Source organism: Eumetopias jubatus, unplaced genomic scaffold (assembly GCF_037043125.1).
Source record: "Eumetopias jubatus isolate StellerSeaLion01/CBP00866 unplaced genomic scaffold, mEumJub1_p1.0 scaffold_7, whole genome shotgun sequence".
Taxonomy (NCBI): Eukaryota; Metazoa; Chordata; class Mammalia; order Carnivora; family Otariidae; genus Eumetopias; species Eumetopias jubatus.
Window position 1 is genome coordinate 126,158,826 of NW_028274813.1, and position 22,536 is coordinate 126,181,361.

General features: G+C 38.2%; 1 protein-coding gene across 1 annotated transcript in view; it reads right to left on the bottom strand.

The window, feature by feature from the left end:
• The window catches only part of AGBL1 (AGBL carboxypeptidase 1), a 732,091-nt gene that overhangs the window by 343,355 nt on the left and 366,200 nt on the right, over window positions 1–22,536 (bottom strand). The window contains exon 19 of the mRNA XM_088025191.1: window positions 1,012–1,141. Coding sequence (XP_087881317.1) covers window positions 1,012–1,141 — 130 coding nt within the window. The remainder of the gene's footprint in view (window positions 1–1,011; window positions 1,142–22,536) is intronic.

The following is a 22,536-nucleotide window of genomic DNA, read 5'->3' on the forward strand; positions in this document are numbered from 1 at the left end:
AGATCACAATTCAAAATTTGAAGTATGCTTCCTGCTGAACATGAATCACCTTCACACCATAGTAAAGTAAAAAAATCATAAGTGGAGCAATCAGTAAGTCGGGGGCTGGACTGTTTGTCATCTGTTTTCCCTCAATTGTACAGTTGCTAAAGCCTACACATAAAAGTACCTGGAACGGTGCCAGAATCAACTCTGGAACTGAGTAAGTACTACTTGGACATGAATATGAACATCTAAAGCATTTCTTCCAATCACTACTTAACAGATATATACATATTCTTTTTGACCAATAACTTAAAAACCAGAAAAATAAAGATGTAGAAAATGAGATAAAAGGCAATTTTTGCACAGCTTTGAATCAATGGGTTTCCCCTATTGTGGATTAAATTGTGTCTCCCCCCTCCAAAAAATAAAAAAATATGTCGAAGCTCTAATCCTCAGTTCCTGTGACTGTGACTTTATTTGGAGGCAGGTCTTTGAAGAGGAAATCAAGTTAAGACAAGGCCATATTCATTATGGTGGGCCCTAATTAGGTCACCCTAATCCAATAACTATTGTCTTTAGGAGAAGAGGGAAATCTGTACACACACACACACACACACACACATACACACACACACACACACACGATGGCCATGTGAAGATAGAGGCAGAGAGTTGAGATTGGCTGCCACAAGCCAAGGGATACTTGGGACTCCCAGTAATCAACAGAAGAACAGGCAATGGAGGGTTTTTCCTAGAGACTTTGGAAGACACCATGTCTTGCTGACACCTTGATCTTAGATGTCTAGCTTCTAGAAAAGTGAGAGAATGTGTTTCTGTTGTTTTAAGCTACTCAGTCTGTGGTGCTTTGTTATGGCAGCCCTAGGAAATGAATACATCCCCCATTAAAGTCTGTCACATATAGGCTTTGGCTTCTATCTGGGTTTCTTTCCTTGACAGAAAGTAAGCTGCCTCGTGAAAGATGGAAGGAACCAGAGAAGAGTGAGGAGGCAGAAGGAAGTGACTCACCCTGGGACTTCGGCCAACACTGCTCAGGTAGTACAGGAGTCCTTTGGCATGGTAGATTGTTGGCTGAAGATGAGCACTGGGAGAGAGCCATTGTCTGTTTAAATCCTCCCCTTTCAGTGAGCATCTGTGGCTGCAGGAACAAACAAGGAGCAAATAAATACTCGTCTAGAAGAAAATAACTTGAGAAAATAAAGCTCAACAAGACAAACAAACTAATGAATCCAACGTCCCTCTGACTTCTGCCCAATTGGCATCAGTTGCAGATGTCCAGAAAGCTGCAGATCTGTCATTTAAGCTCATGAAGTGTTGTGATTATTCTCAGCCCCAAAAAGAACTGGAAGCCATATTTGACTTGATACTGGGTTATCACAGTTTTAAGACGAAGTTTGGGAAATATAGTTCCCCATTATACACATCCACAGAGAAGGAATTCAATAAATTTCTCTGGGCTCTGGGACCTTCAATTCTACAAATAATTAAGTTGAGCTCAAACTGTCATGCTGGGTGTGTTATATACACTATTTCCAACTGGCCCAATAACTCTGCCAGGTCGATAGTATTCATCCCAGTGAAGGGACTGAAGTGTAAAAACGATTACATAAATGGCCCAAGATCACATAACTAAGACCTAGGCTTTACATCCAGGTCTGTTTGCCTCTGAGAAAGCATAAGGCTCTTTCTCCTATCACGGGGCTTCCTCCCTATCCATACAGATGACACAGAACATTTGACATTTACCCAGAGAGCCAGAGTATCTTTTTCAAAGACATCATCATGGAATACTGGCACTAGAAATGAGCTGAGAGTCATCCATCCCCTCATTTGGGAAATAGAGATGTTCACATTGGAAAGTATCGAGTTACTTTACAAAGTTGACGCAGCTGGTTATGATAGTGTGGCCTGCAATTCAGGGGGAAGCCGAGATGCTGAGCTGTCAGGGGGAAGCCGAGTTGCTGAGCTGTCAGGTAAGATCATCCAAAAAAGAGACACTCAAAGATGACCAAGTGCAGCCAGCCTGGTGCTCAGGGGAGGCCCCCAGGAGGCCCACTACGATGTTATCTACTCAAGACAGCTAACAAGAGAGATGCCCAGCATCCCCATCAATCTTCCCCCATGCCCAGCCTACATCTCCTGCGACCCTTGTTCTTCCATACTCCAGCTCCCTCAAACAGATCACAGATCCCTCTGAGCAACCCTGTCTGCTGTCCCTTTGCCAGGACTCCCCACAGCTCCAACCCTTTCCAATTATGCGACTTTCAGGGAAAATTTCCTGATCCCCAGGCCATTCCATTCTGCTCCTATTTGTTGCAAGAGCTTCCAGAGGTCCCCTTAATTCTCATAAAACCATTTTGGGTGGGGTTTTACTGTTATTTAGCTATTTTTACATCTCTTTCCTTGGACTGTGAGCCTCCTGGGGGCAGGAACAGTGCTTTGTTACCATCAAAACCCTAATAGAGTAACTGTCAAAATCGGTATTCAGTAAATAATTTGGAATGAATAAAAATGCACTAGCATTGAAACACAGAATCAGATACGTTTTCTGTGTTTTTTTCTTAAATCACTATTTTCAATAAATCTTGGAGGTGGAAGGAAAAAGGTTTAGCCTCCTTCTTTCACCACTTTCTCATCTTCGTGTTTCTGAAATTATCTTTAAATATTAGTTTCCTGCTACTTGCCAGCCTCCTCTTACAGCTCACTGGAAACCAGAAATCTTTAATCATTTATCCCGATCTCACCATTAAAATATTTTGACTTGAGAAATGGTAGGTTTTTTCATCTTCTTCTCTGACTTTTTTGTTCTTTTCTTGCTATGTTTTTTTTCTCCCTTCCTCTTTTTAATAGCAATGACATCTAGAAATAGCATTTATCTGTTCTGCCTGGCGACCAGGGATGGAGGCAAAATATAAAGGAGATCTTTAATAGTGATAGCGACAGGAAGAAGCAGGCATCCCAGACTTGCTCCTGAGCATATGCGCTGTGTTTAAATGAATTTCTTTTCTCAAATCAAGGTACTTGCAGGCACAACATCCCTGAGCCTCGGGACACTAACTGTTCTGTGTCTCTCCTTGCCTTGACCTGATTTCTCATCAACACTGGGGACTTTTTCTTTTCTTGGTAATATCAAACATGATAAAATCAGTCAAGACCCCTTAAAAGCATTTCCATTTGTACAAATGAAAATGCACGCAATCTATGTGTCCACTAGCCATCAATTCCATGTCAACTCTCTCTTTCCATGTGATCCGTGGAGACCAAGTGCAGGGACAATGTCTACATGGGTAAAAGCTCTTAGGTCACCACATAGCAAAAGTATCCTTCCGGATTACAAATTCCAAAAGTAAAAAAAAAAAAAAAAAAAAAATGAAGTTTGTGCTACAGTCAGAATAAGTACTGGGTTTGGGTTAAGAAGACCCACTCCTGTCTCTCAGCCCTGTCACCAGATATGGGATTTGGGATTCTCTTTGAGAGTCAACATTCCCATAGGCAAAAAAATACATAGATATATGTAACCTTGCTTCCCTGAATTATACTGAGGATCAAGCGAAATGGTATCTCCATGGGGAAATATCTATGTAATCCTACCTCTACCCATGTCTCTATCTATGTCACACCGATACCTATACCCAAGTGCACATCCCCATCTCTCTCTGAATTTACATCTTCATCCCTAACTATAATGCTCAGGGATGCAGAGCAACACTTAGACTATGTTCATTGGTTCCTCACCTGAGACTAATTTTTTTTTCATTATGAAGAATAATGAAGGAGCTCTATGCAGGTTGATTGGAAGGGATAATCTTGGCTAGGAACCCCAAACAAGAGGCTGTGGTCAGTTTCAATTACCAGTTCACTTGAGCAGACTTAAAGGTGGAAGCAATGAGACTAAAAAGAAAAGAATTCATCTAAGAAAAAAAAAATATGAAAAAAAAATATGAGGGAAGAACAATGTAAATTGCTAACTGGACTTTGGGCTATTAAAGAGTACAGAGGGGGCTGGCTGGTGGATGGCACCTAAGAGTATCCAATTACATGAATTTGGAGAAATCCGACCCCTGTGAGACTGAGGGAAGTCCTTAGTTTTGGGTAAATTTTGTTTTGCAGGGTTGGAGACAGTGATGCATTCCCTTTGTACCCATAGGTTGTGTGGATTTGGAAGCCCATATGTTTGTATTTGCTATGATTTGGAGAGTATCTCTGTGTATGCCTATTGCTACAGCAGTCCCTAGATCTATGCAACTGCAGATTATCACAATATGTACTACACGTAACTTGAGTGCTTTTCCTTTTAAAGCAAATCCAATCTCCAAATTGCTTCCAATCTCCAAATCCATTTGGCATTTTGTGTTAATAATATCAGAGATTCATGCAGTCAGAGATACTGCTGCTATTCTTCCCAGAGATTTGTTTTAAGCATCTGAAGATGAAACGTACCCAATCTTATTATCTACTGTAGCATTTTTGAAATGACAGCTGCTCCCTCCATGTGGAGAGAATCAGCAGATGGACAGCTATGACTGGCTGGCAATAAATTCAGTGCCTCTAATTTCTGAAAAGGGGTCACCCCTCAAATAGAGCTTAAAGTCCTGCTTTGCGTATAAGACTAAAATAGTGAGCATTGCTACTTTTTTCTCCACTGAAAACTGCAAACTTACAGAGGAAAAAGAAAAAAGGAAAAAAAAAATTTCTTTTTGGTTTTAATAGGTGAAGCTATTTGATCCAACTAGTCTTCCCTGTTTTCAAAGTTTTAGTTTAGTTTAAGACTATGCTTATATGCACTGAGTATGCTGAGCTTGGAGTCTGCTTAGGATTCTCTCTCCCTCTCCCTCCGCACCTCCCCCCCCCACCCACTTGCGCACACACTCTCTCTCTCTAAAAAACAAAAGAAAAAAAAAAAAGAAACTGTTACAATAACAGTATTTATTAAAATGTTTAGTTTAAGATTATGCTTATATGCACTGAGTATTCTTGGACAAAACCATCTGGTTTGTCCAGGAATCTTGCAGTCGGCCCCCCTAAAGCTAGATCTCAAATTCTAAAAGGTGTTTCCAAGGTAGGATGTGGGCCAAAATTTGCCGTTTCACATTGACTTTGAACGTTTTAGGCAGGACGTGTACCTTCCCACCAGCCTGCCTATTTTTACCACTGACTGCTCTATATGCATATTATGTGCCTGCTCTTTTTAAGCATTAGCATCCTGTGTCCAGGAAGTCCTAAACCTGTGGTTCCTGGTAGGACATATTTCTTTCCTTGGGGAAAAAAAAAAAAATGGAAAAAAGGCCTCCGATCTCCTGAAAATATGGTCAAACAAAAGCATCTCAGCTGAAAGCTATTAAACAGTGAATTAGTAGTGCCAGTCCTAAGAGGTCATGGAATGGTACCCTGGAAAAAGAATGGTCTCAAAAGCCAAACCACCAAAAGGAAATGATGTCACTAGAATGCATTCTTTTAACATTAATTGCATATTTTCTTATCTGCTAAGAATCGGGATTAACCTGGCCAGAGACTAGGAAACAAGTAATATAACTAAGGGTCTTGACAAGCAGACCCTGAACGACCAGGACCCCTAAAACAAAGTAAGGACCACAAGTCAGAGAGAGAAGGAGGAAAAGTGAGTCACTTCCTAAAAGAGAATCTATCAAGTTTCAGTCAGACAATAAAATGATTCAAAAATCCCCTATCCATCCGTGACTGATAAATGGAGAGACGGGGCCCATCAGACTGGATGACTGATGCCCGGCTTGATCATCTTCGTGCCCACTGCCCCCCGCCCCCAAGCAGAGCCAGCTCCAAAGTCTAAAGAGAAGCTGTGTGTTTGAGATTTAGCAAACATCTTCACCATTCACTGCACATCCTAGTAACAGGAGGCAGCATGGGTGCAGGAGGAGAATATTTATAAAGGTAAAGAGACACATGGAAGCTTCAGGAATAAGACAGAACAGCATGGGGCACTATCAGCCAGACACTGCACCCTGAGCTTTCTAAATAAACACCGCTTGGATACAGAAAAAGGGAAAACCAACAGCAGCTTCATCTGAAGATCACGGTTGCTATAAAGCTACAAATGATCAGGGTTGCCAAGGACATGTTAGCATAGTCAGGGTATTTTTTTGTCATGAAAAATGCTCAGAGAGTAAACAGTCTAGAGAGCAGGGTAACAGAAGAGACCAAACCCAGGTGTGCCTCAACACCTCCAACACCCAGCAATGTGTCACTAAAGGACTGACCATCCCAGAGCCCAGGGATAGGAAAACTTGAAGTCTTTAAAAGATGGACCAGAGGAACTGACCTGGGTTCAAATGTCAACTTCTTCACAAAGCAAGTTACACACAGTTGACCCTTGGACCTAGGTCAGTCCAAATCTAAACCAATTGGGTCTTTATGCCCTTGTTTCTCAAAGTATGGTCACCAACCTGGGAGCTTGTTAGAGATGCAGCAATTTGGGTCCCACCCCAGAATCTGCATTTTAACAAACCGCCAGGGAATCTGTATGCACATTTAGTGTGAGAAGCAGTGTTTTCTACTATACCTTGAGGAAAGAAAGAAAATTAACCCTTACAAGGAAATCTGTACTTTACAAAGGACTATATTGCCCACAATTTCAGGAACCTGGAACACATGCTATTTAGGACCTCTAACATCTCACCTGGAGCAGCACCAGCCCCAAAATCTGGATACGCCTCCCCCCACCACCCCATTTTCCCTGCTATTGTACTAGTCTCTTGCATGTTTTCATTTGAAAACCAATACAGAATTAAAGTGAAAATGTGTTTTCTCTAGCTTATGTTGACAACTCTGATTTCATAATACCATTCAAACACCCAATGGAACAATTCAAGAGATAATAAGATAAGGACAAGTTCGGTTGAAATCAGGCCAGATTAGGGGCGCCTGTGTGTCTCAGTTGGTTAAGCATCAGACTCTTGATTTCAGCTCAGGTCATGAACTCCGCTCAGGGCGGAGTCTGCTTGAGATTCTCTCTCTCCCCCTCTCCCTCTGCCCCTCCTCCCGGTTACTGAGCACATGAGCGCACGGTCTAAATAAATCAAATAAATAAATAATAAAATCTTTTAAAAATTTTTTTTATAAAATGAAATCACACCAGATTAAGGGGTGGGCCGGCTTGACAAATAGAGTGAGTCCCACAACAGCACTTGTCTAAATCAAGAATAGATAACCAGTTAATTCACATTTCTACACAGCATTTGATGCCATATACAACTGATTCCATAAAAATAGGTATCACTCCCACTGAAACAGTTAATACTAAGGTTGAGGTTTCTAAAACTATGTCTTGATACCAACAAATATCTGGGAAGAATTTGCCAAACACATGCAAGTCAACAGTAAAACCTTAGGCTCTGCCAACAGTTCTGAGACCAGCCAGCCAATAATCACTTGAATTCACCTATTATGACTGGCTGGCTTTTTGGACCACATCACATTACTTAACAGATGTGAGTAAGAAGGATTTCTTTAATTTCTGAGATTTTATTTTATTTTTTTAATGTTTTATTTATTTATTCATGAGAGTCAGAGAGAGAGAGAGAGAGAGATGCAGAGGCAGAGGAAGAGGGAGAAGCAGGCTCCCCACCCAGCAGGGAGCCCGATGTGGGACTCGATCCCAGGACCCTGGGATCATGACCTGAGCTGAAGGCAGACGCTTAACCATCTGAGCCACCCAGATGCCCCTAATTTCTGAGATTTTAAATCCATTAATAATCCTTGCCAAAAGCTGTCAGAATGGGAAATTATAAAAGGAAAAATTTTAAAAACCAAGAACTGATGATTATCTCCCTCATGTTAAAAAAGGAAAAAAAAATCCCTTGAAAAAAAATTTTAACACTCATTTCCTGACAAAGACAATCAAGAAAATGAGGATTGATGGATACTGCCTACTTGACAAGTTAGGGTAAGGTATAAAGTTATATTCAAAAGACAAAAGTATTGTATAAAAATGTATTCATTAATTCATCAAATATTTATTGTCACAACATCTACTGTATGTCAGATACTACTCTTCTCCAGAGGAATACAGCAGTTAATAAGCCCTGCTCGGAATGTACAGTCTGGGGGTTATCACTGAGGGGCAGCCCAAGGCACACGTTGGCTACATCTTATTCTGTTAATTTCTTAGCACCAACTCAGCACAGTGACCAGCATGTGGTAGGTAACTACTCATCATTATCTAAGGAATAAATGAAATCCAACTCACCATTTTACTGCTGTCAGAATCTTTCTTCTCTGGGCAGCCAATATCTAAATTAAAACTGTGACTTTTTTTTTTTAACTGTCAATTCAACAGATTTAATTATGGGATATTGATTTTTCCTATCATCTCTGTCTTGGCAGGGGCCTCTGTACTGCTGCTGTCTGCTTTTGGATTAAAAGTCATGGTTCTTTCCTTGTTCGGGAGAAACCTTTGATGAAAAAAGTCCATGTAAAGCTCAAAACCATTAACACTGAGAAAAATAATTTTTTTAATAAAATTGCTGTGGGAGTTCTATTCTCTTTTTCTAAACGCAAGAGTTGAGGAAGAAGTTTATAGCTGAGACCTCCCAAAGAAGCTCAGAAATTAGGGTTCTTTAGTGGACCAGGAGATTAAATAATACCCCATGTTTCTCTTCCTGAATGGAAAGAATTCAGAGCTCTTTACTTCTCTTCTTCTATGCCTCAGAGACTTACTTCATATTAAGGTCATTTTTCCTTATGGACCAGAAAGCAGACCATGCATTTACATCTCCCCGATTGAGTTCATCAAGCCCAAAGGTATCTCCAGGGAGTAACAACTCCTCCCTTCCCTGCTAACTAGGAGAGGTAGCAAGAAAGGTGATTCTCTGTTTTCTCCAGAGGATGTCAGTGTGTTTAACTCTGGTGTATAATAAAATCCAGATGAGTCTCTTGAGACAAGGAAAACAGACGTAAAAAAATAATTTCTGCTGATTGGTCTTTATGGGTTCCTGTACCTAATTCTGGCCTGGAGGGGTGGGAGTATTTCCCCCAGACAAAACACCAACCATTTCTCAGAAGATCAGCAAGGTATCTGAGAATTCACCTCAATTCTGACACTACCTAGAGACAGCATCAGGTTTCACAGGTTAAGGGTTCAGTCCTGCATGACTGCTCCCACCCCCACTTCTGACCTACCAGCTACAGACTGGAGGTTCCAATGACCTCCTCCTTAGGCTTGATTAATTTGCTACAGGGGCTCACAGAACTCAGGCAAACATTTGTGTTTACCAGTTTATTAAGGATATGATAAAGGATACAAATCAACACCCAAATGAAGAGATGCAGAGGCTAAGGTATGGAGAAAGGGCATGGAGCTTCCATGTCCTCCCCAAGGCACCGCCCCACCCTCTCCAGTCTCCACCAGCTCACCAACCTGGAGGCTCTGCTAACCCTTTTGGGTCTCTATGGAGGCTTCACTGCAGAGTCATAACTGACTTAAGTCATTGGCCATTGGCTGATTCAACCTTCAGCCCCTCTCCCCTCCACTGAGGTCTGGGGATAAAACTCAAAGTTCCAACCCCCTAATCACATGATTGGTTCTCCTGGCAACCAACCAGTCCCTGCAACGGAGTGGGGTCTAAAAGTCACCTTGATTAACATAACAAGATACAGTTGTACAGCCTATATCACAGGAAATTCTCAGGGTTGTAGGAGCCAGGAACTCTGGACAAAAACCAAATACATACAAGAAACGTATTTTGGTCAACAGCATGACCAAATATGTATTTCTTATAAATCATGATTTCTTATAAATCAGTGGGTTTCAGTAGCTAGGAAACATTAACCTTATCCCCTAAAAGCAGTAGGATCACCAATGCCATCCTGGGTTTAAAAAAAAAAAAAAAATGGAGAGAATTATCTGGGAACTCTGGAGTTCCTTTTCCTTGAAGTCCTGGCAAGAGAAAGTGGAGACAGGAATGATAACACAGTGCTGAAGAGAAAGTCAGAAAACAAATTTTATTTTAGTCTTGGCTTTGACACTTGTTACCATGCGATCTTGGGCAAGTTTCTTAATTTTGCTTGGCTCAGGCATGTTAAGGGGGAAAAAAAAAAAGATTAGGACACATGATCTCTATCCAAGGTGATTTTCTCCTTTAAAAATCCATAATTCTACAAAAGACTTGCAAAAGAAAAGAATAAGAAAGAGGGAGAGATACAAGGGGGGAGGAGGAGAGGGAGGTGGGTTATACGTTTTATTTTTTAAAACGCAGATTCATAAGAAGAAAAATTGTCCAAGATTTATCACCTCATACCTGAATCGCAGCCATGGCCTCCCCATTGGCTTTCTCCTCTCCCATCTCTCATAATGTTTCTCTCCCAATCTGACATACTTCCAAAATGATATCCAAATTCTTTCAATGGCTTCCCATTACCTAAAAAGAGGATGTGTAAACCACTTTGGCTGGCGTTCAAGATCTACAAACTGGTCGCAGCTCACTAATCCAACTTAACCTCTTAGTACCGCCCAACAAAAACTCAGGGTGACAGGCAAGCCAGATTTCCTCATTGTTCCCACAACAGTTTGTGCTCGCGGACCCATTAAATCCTCTCAACTCTTCATGGAACCATGTCTGAAATCTGATTATTTTCTTCTCTTTCTTTTTCTTACTCTACCCTCTTTCAGAGACCTTCCCAAGCCCTGCCCCTTCCATGAGACTTTGACTACTTCAATCAATAGCACTTGCTCCAACCTCTGAAATCCCTTAGGAGAACAAAACGGTGAAAAGCTTATGGGTCTAGTCCCCAAAGTCAGACTGTGCGTTCAAGTCTGGTTCTTACCACTTGCTATATAAATTTGGCCAAATAACTTACTTCACTAAATGTAAGGCTCCTCAATATCCGATAAGAAATAATCCTGCCTCTCAATCTCTACGTGAGGGTAATATTAGTATCTAACTCAAAGGATTTTCTTTTTTTTCCTTAGAATTAAGTGATGTAACACATGGAAGACACTTAGCAAAATGGTTGGTACATAATTTGTGATCAATAAATGTTTGGATTTTTAAAAGCAATTCTTCATAGCATTCATGTTTGCATCACCATCAAATACTGTCCTGAGCTTTCACTTAAGTAAACTACATATTTACATTATAAATCATTGGAGGAAAAACTAATTTGTATGTTTATTGAATCTGCTGCAATCCTTAACATCATGCCCTACATTTAATGACTCTCTATAACCACTTGTTAAATAAAAGCTTAGAGACAAATTAGACCATCAATATAGGACTTTTTACCTTTTTTGAGACTTTCAGTAAAGCATACGAGGAAAATTAAAATAAGAGAGGACAAAAAAGCTGTATTTATCACTTCATCCTCAAAACAGCTTCCATTTCATACCTGAAGAGACTAGCACAGCAGGTGTATGTAACTACCCTTCATCACATATTACCAGCAAGAATATGATCCCTGGTCTTTCACCAAATTGAACATAGGTGGCCTGGAAGAAGTCTGGAAATTTCTTTACTCAAAATGCAATCTTCTAATATCTTCTTTTTCCTCATTTGTTGTCTTCATTCTCTGTTGACATACTCCATACCATTTTCTTTTTTAAGATTTATTTATTTGCCAGAGAGAGAGAGAGAGAGAGAGAGAGCAAGAGCACAAGCAGGAGGGAGCAGCAGGCAGAGGGAGAAGCAGGCTCCCCACTGAGCAAGGAGCCCAATGCGGGGCTCAATCTCAGGACACTGGGATCATGACCTGAGCTGAAGGCAGATGCTTAAGCAACTGAGCCACCCAGGTGCCCCTCTGTACCATTTTCTTACAGGAAAGGTTTTGTGTTAGTTTCAATCTTATCCCACTTCCTCTGCAACCCATTTGCATTCTGCAATTTGCATTCTTCAGCTGAACCTCTTTCTTTCTCTCTCTCTCTCTGTCTCACACACACACACACACACACACACACACAATTCCAGGATGTTAAAAAAAAAAAAAAGGCAAAGGAACTACCTACTAGGTTTCATAAACAAAGAGGGAGTTCTGACTACCTTCTCTCTATTCTAATAACCGGCTCCCCCATTCCTTTGGTTGCTCTGACCAAAACTAAATATCTTCTAGTTACCTCCCATCTTCAATGCCTCCTTATTTCATGCCCCTAATCCCATTCACCAGCCAACCTTACATGCTCTGCCTTCAAAATATATACAGAAACCAAGTACAGCTCACCACCCTTCACTACCACCACCCTGCCCAAGCCACAATCACCTCTTACCTACACCAGTGCAAATGCCTAACCATTTGCTTGTGACCATGCCAATCCCCTTCCTCTTCACCTATTCTGCATACAACAGCCTGAGACCCTTGTGATTTCTCTGCTCAAAAACCTCCAGTGGCTTCCAAACTCATTCTGAATGGCACTCGCTCCAGAAGGCCTACTCTCATCTTTCACTATGTTTTCCCCTCCTGGGGCTCAGGAGCTCACATCTCTCAACTCACACTACTTTGTGCTCCAGGAACACTTCACCCTCAGGGCATTTGCATTTACTGTCCCATCTACCTGATAGTCTCTTTTCCCAAATATCCATGGCTTTTTCTCTCAGATTTGTGCATAAATGTTATCTTATCAGAGATCACCTTTCTCCCCCACCCCACCCAACCCTGTTATTCTCTGTTGTCTCATTACATAATTTTCTTCATTGCATTTAACACTCTCTGCCATACTAGTATATAGCCACCTCTAGTTGAGTTTATGTTCTGTCTTCCCACTAGAGGATAGGTTCAGTGATGACATGGAACTTAACCAGTTTTTGCTCAACTACTGTATCCTCAGCACCAAGAAAAACTGCTGGTACATGGCAGGCACTTAAATCAATAATGAATGAATAAAAAAAATGAGTAAACGAATGAATGAATGAATGAATGAAAAAATGAATGAATTCTCCTATCTCTAGTTCCTACAAAGTATATTTGTATGGCCTGAGCATATTTAACTTTCAGAATGGGTATGAGAGTACGGATGTAGTATGAATGGCTCCTCCCTGAAATGGTCAGATCCCTATCTTTTTACTGATGAAGAAGTAAGTTCAATCCTTTTCAATGGCCTAGTTCCCTCAGAAATGCTGGATACTTTAGCTTATTTCCACTAATACCCAGAATAAAATCAGACAGATTTATAATTAGTAGCCTGGTTCCATTATTTTATTCAGGGCGTCATCTCAGCAATATGAGAAATCAAAACATCCTTCTAGCTAGGTCTTATGGACCAGAAAAAAAATTATCTTTGGTCTCCTGTGTATTTTAAACTAAAATATACACTTCAATCTAAACATATTTAATATAACTTTTACATCTCTCTATCAAAGAAAATAATTGTCAAAGTTATATTTTACAGGAAAATTCTCCTCTATAAGATAATACCTGCTTTCCTCCTTCCTTGCTCCTCCTCTAAAGTAAGAAAATCTCAAAAAAAATTAAGAAATAAAATGCACATATTTATTTATTCAATGCCAATCCTTTTATCCTAAAACCAGAAGCAATCCTTTAGATACTATTGCCCCCTCCCTTCCAGGATACAGACTGGGTAACCACAATTATCAGGAAGGTGTTGTTTTCTCCTTTCACTCTGTCATCTGTTCTAAATTTACATTTCACTGGTCTCTGACAAGGATAGTGCAGCAGATGGCAAGTGAAATCTAATTAGTGATGTCTTACAAGTTGTGTCAAGACTCTTCAATAAGGTTGTTTTGTTGAGAAGCCAATGCATGAGTGTTAGCTCTGTCCCCTGATTATAAGCAGAAGGACTCAGAAGTAGTGGTCTTTATTTTACCTAGTTCAGAGCTTGCCAAGTGGAAAGAGCCTTTTTCCCAGGAGCATTTGTCAAAAACAATCAGAGGCAATTGTTGAACATCATAGATACCTGAGGCAGTGGAGAGCAGTTGGGCAAACAATGGACTAACCACAAAGATTGAAACTAAAAGCTAGAGAAAGCAATGTTCGTAGGGGGATTTGAAAAGCTCTCACCTATTCCTGGGAATATAAATGCATAGGATTATGTGCATGCCTAGACCTATGTGTATGCCTGTGCTCAAGAAAGGCCTAAGAAGGCCCTGGGCTCTCACCTGTGACTAAACTCGAAGCTCTGCACAAGGAGGAAGTAAAGACTAAGGCAGAATTGTAAACTGTTAAAGGCATGCCCCCAATAGGCCCACATGCTCTCCAGCATCAGTTCCAGGCAACTAAGAAAATCTCTATCTAATAATTAAATTGATCATGAGGCTAACCAAACGAAAGTTCAGTGGCCACACATGACAAACAATATAGAATTTATAGAATTAGTCCAACGAAGTTCCTAAAGAAACAGCATATTCTGGTAGACGGGAAGGACCTAATTTACAGAACTGCAACACTATGCAATTTCAGATGTCTACTTTTCAGCCAAAAAATTATAGACATGCAAAAAAAAAAATATGACCCATACATAGGAAATAAAGCAGTAAATAGAAACTCTCTGTGAAAGTTCAGATACTGGACTTACTGACAAAGATTTAAATCTGCTATTGTAAATATGTTCAAAGAACTAAAGAAAACCAGGTCTGAAAAACTAAAAGAAATTATGAAAACCATGTCTCATGAATAGATATTATCAATAAAGAGATGAAAATTACATAAAAGAACCAAGTAGAAATTCTGGAGTTGAAAAGTACAATAACTGAAATGACAAATTCACTAGAGGTGCTCAACAGAAGACCTGAGCAGATGAAAGAAAAATGAACATGAAGATAATTCAATTGGGATTATCCAGTCTGAAGAACAGAAAGAAAAAAAAAATTCCTGAACAGTCTCAGATACCATTAGGACACCACTAATTATACCAACATGTACTTAATGGGAGTCTCAGAAAGAGATGAAAGAGAAAGACAAAGAAACAGAAAGAATAGTTGAAGAAATAATGACCAAAAACTTCCTATATTTGATGGAATGTGTTAATCTACATGTCCAAGAAAGTCATCACACTCCAGGACAGACAACTCAGAGTGTACCATTAGACATGTCATAATCAAAATGTTAAAAGACAAAAAAAAAGAAAGAAAGAAAGAAGAAAGAAGAAAGAAAGAAAGAAAGAAAGAGAAAGAAAGAAAGAGAAAGAAAGAAAGAAGAAAGAAAGAAAGAAAAAGAAAGAAAGAAAGAAAGAAAGAAAGAAAGAAAGAAAGAAAAAGAAAAAGAAAGAAAGAAAGAAAGAAAGAAAGAAAGAAAGAAAGAAAGAAAGAAAGAAAGAAAGAAAGAAAGAAAACATCAATAGAGGGATGCCTGGGTGGCTCAGTCGGTTAAGCGTCTGCCCTCGGCTCAGGTCATGATCCCAGAGTCCTGGGATGGAGCCCTGTGTCCGGCTCCCTGCTTAGCAGGGAGCCTGCTTCTCCCTCTCCCTCTGCCTCCTGCTCCCCCTGTTTGTGCTCTATCTCTCTCTGTCAAATAAATAAAATCTTAAAAAAAAAAGAAAGAAAGAAAACATCAATAGAGAAGTGACTAATCCTATACAGGAGATCCAAAATGAGATTAAAAATTGATTTCTCATTAGAAACATTGGAGACCTAATGATGTACTATATGTTGGCTATAGAACATAATAATAAAAAATTTTAAAAAAAGAAATAAAGAAACATTGGTGGACAGAAGGTCATAAAATAACATATTCAAATTATTGAAAGAATAAGACTGCCAACCGAGAATCATGTCTAGCAAAACAATCCTTTAAAAAATGATGGAGAAATTAAGAAGATTCCAGATAAACAAAAACGGGAAATTCATTGCTAACTGTTCTGTCTTACAAAAAATTCTAAAGGAACACTCTCAGGTTGAAATAAAAGCAGATTAGACAATAATGAGAATACACATGAAAAAAATAAAAGCACTGACAAAGGTAACCACATAGGCAAATATAAAAGACAGTATAAACATATTTTTATTATAACTTTTTCTCCATCTGATTTAAAAATCAACCACATAAGGCATAGTTATAAATTGTGTTGATGTGCATACAAAATGTATAAAGGTGTAATTTGCATGATAGCACAAAGGAAGAAAGAAGAAATGAAGCTATATAAGAATACATTTTTGTATACTATTACATTAATCTGATCTAGATGGTTATAAATAAACATATTAATTGTAAGCCCTAAGGAAAATTCTTAGAAAAGAATTATATATAGGCAGATTAATTTAAGTGACATACTATATACTATTTATTTAATGCAAAAGGTGGCAGAAATGGAAGAATGGAAGAATAACACAAAAAAGGGACATAGAAATATAGGAAACAAATAACAAATGACAACTATAAATCTTCCCTGATCAATAATTACATTAAATGTAAATTAATTAAACCATTCAATCTGAAGATAGAGATGAACAGAATGGATTTTTAAAAAATAATGTTGAATCACAGTTCTGTACTTCTGAAACAAATAACGCAACATATTTTAAGAAAAAAGAAAAAGAAGAAGATAACAAGAGAGGAAGAAAAGGGGAGTATGTCAGAGGGGGAGACGAACCATGAGAGATGATGGACTCTGAAAAACAAACTGAGGGTTCTAGAGGGGAGGGGGGTAGGGGGATGGGTTAGCCTGGTGATGGGTATTGAGGAGGGCACGTTCTGCATGGAGCACTGGGTGTTATGAACAAACAATGAATCATGGAACACTGCACCAAAAACTAATGATGTAATATATGGTGATTAACATAACAATAAAAAAATTAAAATAAAAAATAAAAAAATAAAAAATAAGTGTTGCAGTTATAAGCCGTCAATAAGAAACATATTTTGTATTCAAAGACACAATGGATTAAAAGTAAAAGGATGGAAAAAAAATATACCAAACAAACAGCAATTATAAGATTGAGTGGCTATACTAGTATCAGACAAAATAGGCTTTAAGTCCAAAAACAGTTTTGCAAAAGGCAAAAAAGGTTACTATAAAACAGTAAAGAATCAGTTCATTAAGAAGATATAACAACTGTCAACATAGGTACCAGTAATAGCCATAATATATGAAGTCAAAACTGACAGAAACAAAGTGAGAAATAGACATTTCAACCGTAAGAGTTAGAGACTTCCAATTCCTCACTTTCGGTAATTAAAGGACAACTGTACAGAAGATAAACAAGAAAAGGTAAGACTTGCATAGCACTATAAGCCTGACTAACACAACTATTGAACACTTAGTCCAACAGCAAAATGTACGTTCTTCTCTAGTGCACGTGGAGCATACTCCAAGATGGATCACATGATAAGCCATAAAGTAACCATATCCTAACAATGGCTAGACCCTCAAGGTCCTGGAAACTTTGCTTTCAGATTCCTTAGAGACTTATGTTATCCCTAACCCCCACTAACTGAAAGTATATAATCAGTCACGCCTTACAATCCCAGTGTAGCTCTTTCTGCCCAATCCTGTCCCCGTGCTATAAAGTAAAAGCACCTTTTTGCACTGGAAAAAAAAAAAAGTCTCAATAAACGTAAAATATTTAAAATCACACAAGGTAATCTCTGTGACCCAAAGCAAATGAAATTAGAAATCAGTAACAAAGAGAAACTTGAGAAATTCACAAATATGTGGAAAATAAGCAATGCACAACTAAATAATCAATGGGTCAAAGCAGAAATCACAAGAGAAATTAGAAAAATCTCTGAGAGCAATGCAAAGAAAACACAGTGTATCACAAGTATGGGACAAAGCAAAAGCAGTGCTTAGAGGAAAATATATAGTTACAAGTGCCTATATTAAAAAAGAGGAAAGATCTCAAATCAACAACCTAACTTCCACCTTAAGAAACTAGGGGAAAAAAGAGGAAATTAAACCCAAAGCAAGTAAAAGAGAGGAAAACATAAAAATCTAAACAGAAATCAATGAAATAAAGAATAGAAAAACAATAGAGAACTCAATGAAGTATAAAAATTGGTTCTTGGAAAATTTATAAACTCTCAGCTAAACTGATAACATAAGAGAAAAGACATAGATGATTAAAATAAGGGATGACAGAGAAAACATTCTTATTATAGAAGCTAAAAGGTTTAAAAGAAAATACCAGGAACAATTGTACACCAACAAATTAGAAAACCTAAAGGAAGTCAGGACACCTGGGTGGCTCAGTCAGTTAGGTATCCAACTCATGATTTCGGCTCAGGTCACGATCTCAGGGTTGTAAGATCAAGTCCTGTGTGGGGCTCTACACTCAGCACAGAGGCACCTTAAGAGTCCCTCTGCCCCTCCCCCCTGCTCACTCGTGTGCGCTCGCTCTCTCGCTCTCTCTCAAATAAATAAAATCTTTTTAAAAAATAAGATCTAAAGGAAGTGGATGTATGAAAAAGGCACAAACTACATCAGATTCACAGAGAAACAGAGAATCTGAACATAACTATAATAAATAAAGAAACTGAATTAATAGTCAAAAATGTTTCCAAAAAAAAAAAGTTTCCACAAAACAAAGCCCAGGACCATATGACTTCATTGGTAAATGGTACTCAACTTTTGAAGAATTAAAATCAGTTTTTCACCAATTCTTTCAAAATATAAAAGGAGAAAAAACACTTTCCAACTCATTCTGTAAGTCTGGTATTACACTGATACCAAAACCAAAGATATCACAGAAAGAAAACTAAAGATCAATATCCTCTAGAAATGCAGATCTTAATATCCTCCACAAAATAACTGTCAAACCAAATTCAACAATGTATGAAAATGATTATACATGTTGTTCACAAGCAAGTGGGATTTGTTCTAGAATTGGAAAGTTTGTTCAACATGAAAATCAATGCATGTTGAAAATCAATCAATGTAATACATCATATTTATAGAATAAAGGACAAAACACACATTATCATCTCAGTACATGCAGGAAACCATTTTACAAAATCCAATACCCTTTTGTGATAGAAAACATGAAGAAATAAACTAAGAATAGAAGAGAAATTCTTCAACCTAACAAAGGATATCTATGAAAAACCCACAGTTGTCATTATACTTAATGGTGAAAGATTGAAAGCTTTCCCCTAAGACCTGGAATGAATCAAGAATGTCTGCTCTCACCACATGTCCTCAACACTGTACTGGGTATGCTAGTCAGAAAAATTGGGCAAGAAAATGAAATAAAAAGCATCCAGAGTGGAAAGCAAGAAGTAATCTATCCTTACTGACAGATGACATAATGTTGTATATAGAAAATTCTCAAGAATCTACAAAAGAAATTAGAGGGAATAAATATATTCAGAAAAAATGCAGGATACAAGATCAAAGTGCAAACATCAACTATGTTTCTGTATATTAGCAATAAACCTGTAAATAATAATTAAAAATAATTCAACTTATAATAGCATCAAAAAGAATAAAATACTTCAGAATCAATTAACCTAGGAAATGTAAGACTTGTACACTAAAAACTACAAAAATTATTGAAATTAAAGGACACCTAAATAAATGGAAATATCCCCTGTTCATATATTCGAAAACTTAATCTTGTTAAAATGGCAATTCTTCCCAGGTTGACCCAAAAATTCAACACAATCTCTATCAAAATTTCAGCTAACTTTTTTTTCCAAAACCCAATGACCTGAACTTAAAATTCTTATAGCAATACATGAGACACAGAATAGACAAAAAATCTTGAAAAAGAAGAACAAAGTTGAAGAACTCATATTTCCAAATTTTAAAATCAACTACAAAGATAGTTATTAAGATAGTGTGGAACTGGCATAAGGATAGACATATAGCTCAATGGAAACAGAACTGAGTGTTCAGAAATAACCACCACATTTTTTGGTCAGTTGATTTACTACAAAGGTGCCAAGACAATTCAAGGAGGAAAGAATAGTCTTTTTAATAAATGGTGCTAGGAAAACTTAATATCCACATGTAAAAGAATGAATTTGGATCCTCACCTCAAATCATACACAAAAATTAAGTCAGAATGGATCATAGGGCTAAATATTAAGAGTAAAATTATAAAATTCCTAGAAAGAAGCACAGGATCACATCTTTGTGACCTTGGATTAAGCAATGGTTTCACAGATATGGCACCAAGAGCAAAAGTGACAAAAGAAAAAAAGCAGATAATTGGATTTCATCAAAATTAAAAACTCTTGGGCATCAAAGGATACCATCAAGAAAGTAAAAGACATTCCAAAGAATGGGAGAATATATTTACAAATCATATATCTGATAAGACAACCCAATTAAAAACTGGGCAAATTATTTGAATAGACATTTCCCCAAAAAAAGACATACAAATGACCAATAAGCACATGAAAAGATATTCAACATCATTAGGTAAATGCAAATCAAAACCACAATAAGATACCATTTCACACCCACTAGAATGGTTAAAATAAAACAGAATATGTTAGAGAATGTGGATAAATTGAAACTCTTATACATTCTAGTGGAATACAAAATGGTTCAGCTATTTTGGAGTAGTTTCGCAGTTTCTTAAAATGCCAAGTATAGAGGACCCATATGACCCAGGAGCCACTATTAGAGACCCAAGAGAACTGAAAAACATATGTTCACATAAAATCTTATACATGGATGTTCATAGCAGCATTACTCACAGCAACCAAAAAAGTAGAAACAAGCCAAATGTCTATCAACTGATGAACAGATAAACAAAGGTGGTATGTCCATTCAATGGAATATTATTAAATCATTATTAAGTCAAACATGCAACTTGGATGAACTTTGAAAACCCTATGCTAAGTGAAAGAAGCCAGATATAAAGAATGACATATGATATGACACTATTTTTATGAAATGTCCAGAATAGGCAAATTCATAGAGACGGAATATATTAGTGATTTCCAGGGACTGTGAGGATGAGAGAATTGGGAATGACTACTAATGGGTATACCATTTCAACTGGGGTAATGAAAATGTACTGAAATAAGAGATTGTTGATGGTTTTACCACTTCGTGAATATATATTTTTAAAAGATTTTATTTATTTGAGAGAGAGAGAGAGAGAGAGAGAGCAGGGGCAGGGGGAGGGGCAGAGGGAGAAGGAGAAGCAGACTCCCCGCTGAGCCCTGAAAAGGGCTCAATCCCGGGACCCCAAGATCATGACCTGAGCTGACGTTAGATGCTCAATGGACTGAGGCACCCCCACTTTGTGAACACATTAAAAACCACTTAATTACACACTTGAAATGGCTGAATTTCATGGTATGTGAATTATACCCCAATTTTGTAAATGCAATTACCAAAATTGTGAAAAATAGCATTACATATTGCACAGACTCCATCAACTAGCCCCCTAATTACTGAGGTTTTACTCTATCAGCATATGTCTACCTATTTACACACTGAAACTTGGAATAACCTGTCTTCAGATTTCTTTTTTTGTTTATAGCTCAAGTTCCCTATTTATTAATCATCTATCTGGAAATGAAATGTAGAAGAGCCTTATGAATAATGTTAGAAAATCTGAAGCTACACAGCTTGCTTTCCAAAATTTTTCACATATACCAAATCACAGCAATGATACATTAAAATACATCTAACATACTAAATATACTTACGTTAGGAACTACATTAATTTTGAGTATCTTGATTCTACTTGTTTATTAAGGGTCTTGCTTAAATTATATCAGGTATTTTGAATTGTCCTCAACTTTTTTTTTAAGATCTTATACATTTATTTGAGAGAGAGAGAGAGAGAGAGAAACAGAGACAGAGCATGAGCAGGGGGGAGGTGGCAGAAGGAGGAGAAGCACACTCCTTGAGCCCTGTGCCAAGCGCAGACACTTAACCAACTGAGCCTCCCAGCACCCCTGTCCTCAGCTTTCTTGCCCACCGTGTGAATCTCCAACTTTCATTTTGAGGTCAAGCATAAGATGTTGGTAAGTTCTCTGCAAGGTAATGATCATCAGCAAGCCTTGAGAGAGAAAAAGCCTCCCTCCACAAACCTACAGGCATGAAAGGCATTCCCATCAGCTGTCACCATAAAGCTCTGAAGTCCTACCTATATGAGGGATGTCTCTCTGTCTTTTATTCAGGAGAAGAAAACAGTAGTACCAGTTACCCATTTTGTCTGACAGGTCAGCAATGGCCACAGACACTGAGGTTACTCGGCTTTCTCACAGCTAACATAAAAATAGCTCAGAGAGGAGACTGACAAGCTCTTTAGATAACCAAGGGAATCACACCTGAAAAGCTGCCAGGTATTAGCAGACGATATCCCTGATGCTATGATATGATGTTAATTAATTTGATCTTTCTGAAGATGAAGGAGTATTCCCCTATTCCCCACCATTTACATAACAACTGAATGTTTTATATTCAATTGCAGATTTGAAACTTGGGTCTCCTGGCTGCTAACCAGATCATTACTTTCACTGAACACCTTGTGGACAGTTTAAGATGGCAGAATGATTTATTTACCACTTTAGCTCCCTTTAAAGCATTTAAAAATGCACAGCTTCGTACTATCTAAATTGAAGCTCAAAACCTCATTCCATGGGGCACCTGGAGCATGCAACTCTTTGTCTTGGGGTCATGAGTTCTAGCCCCTCATTGGGCACAAAGTTTGCACA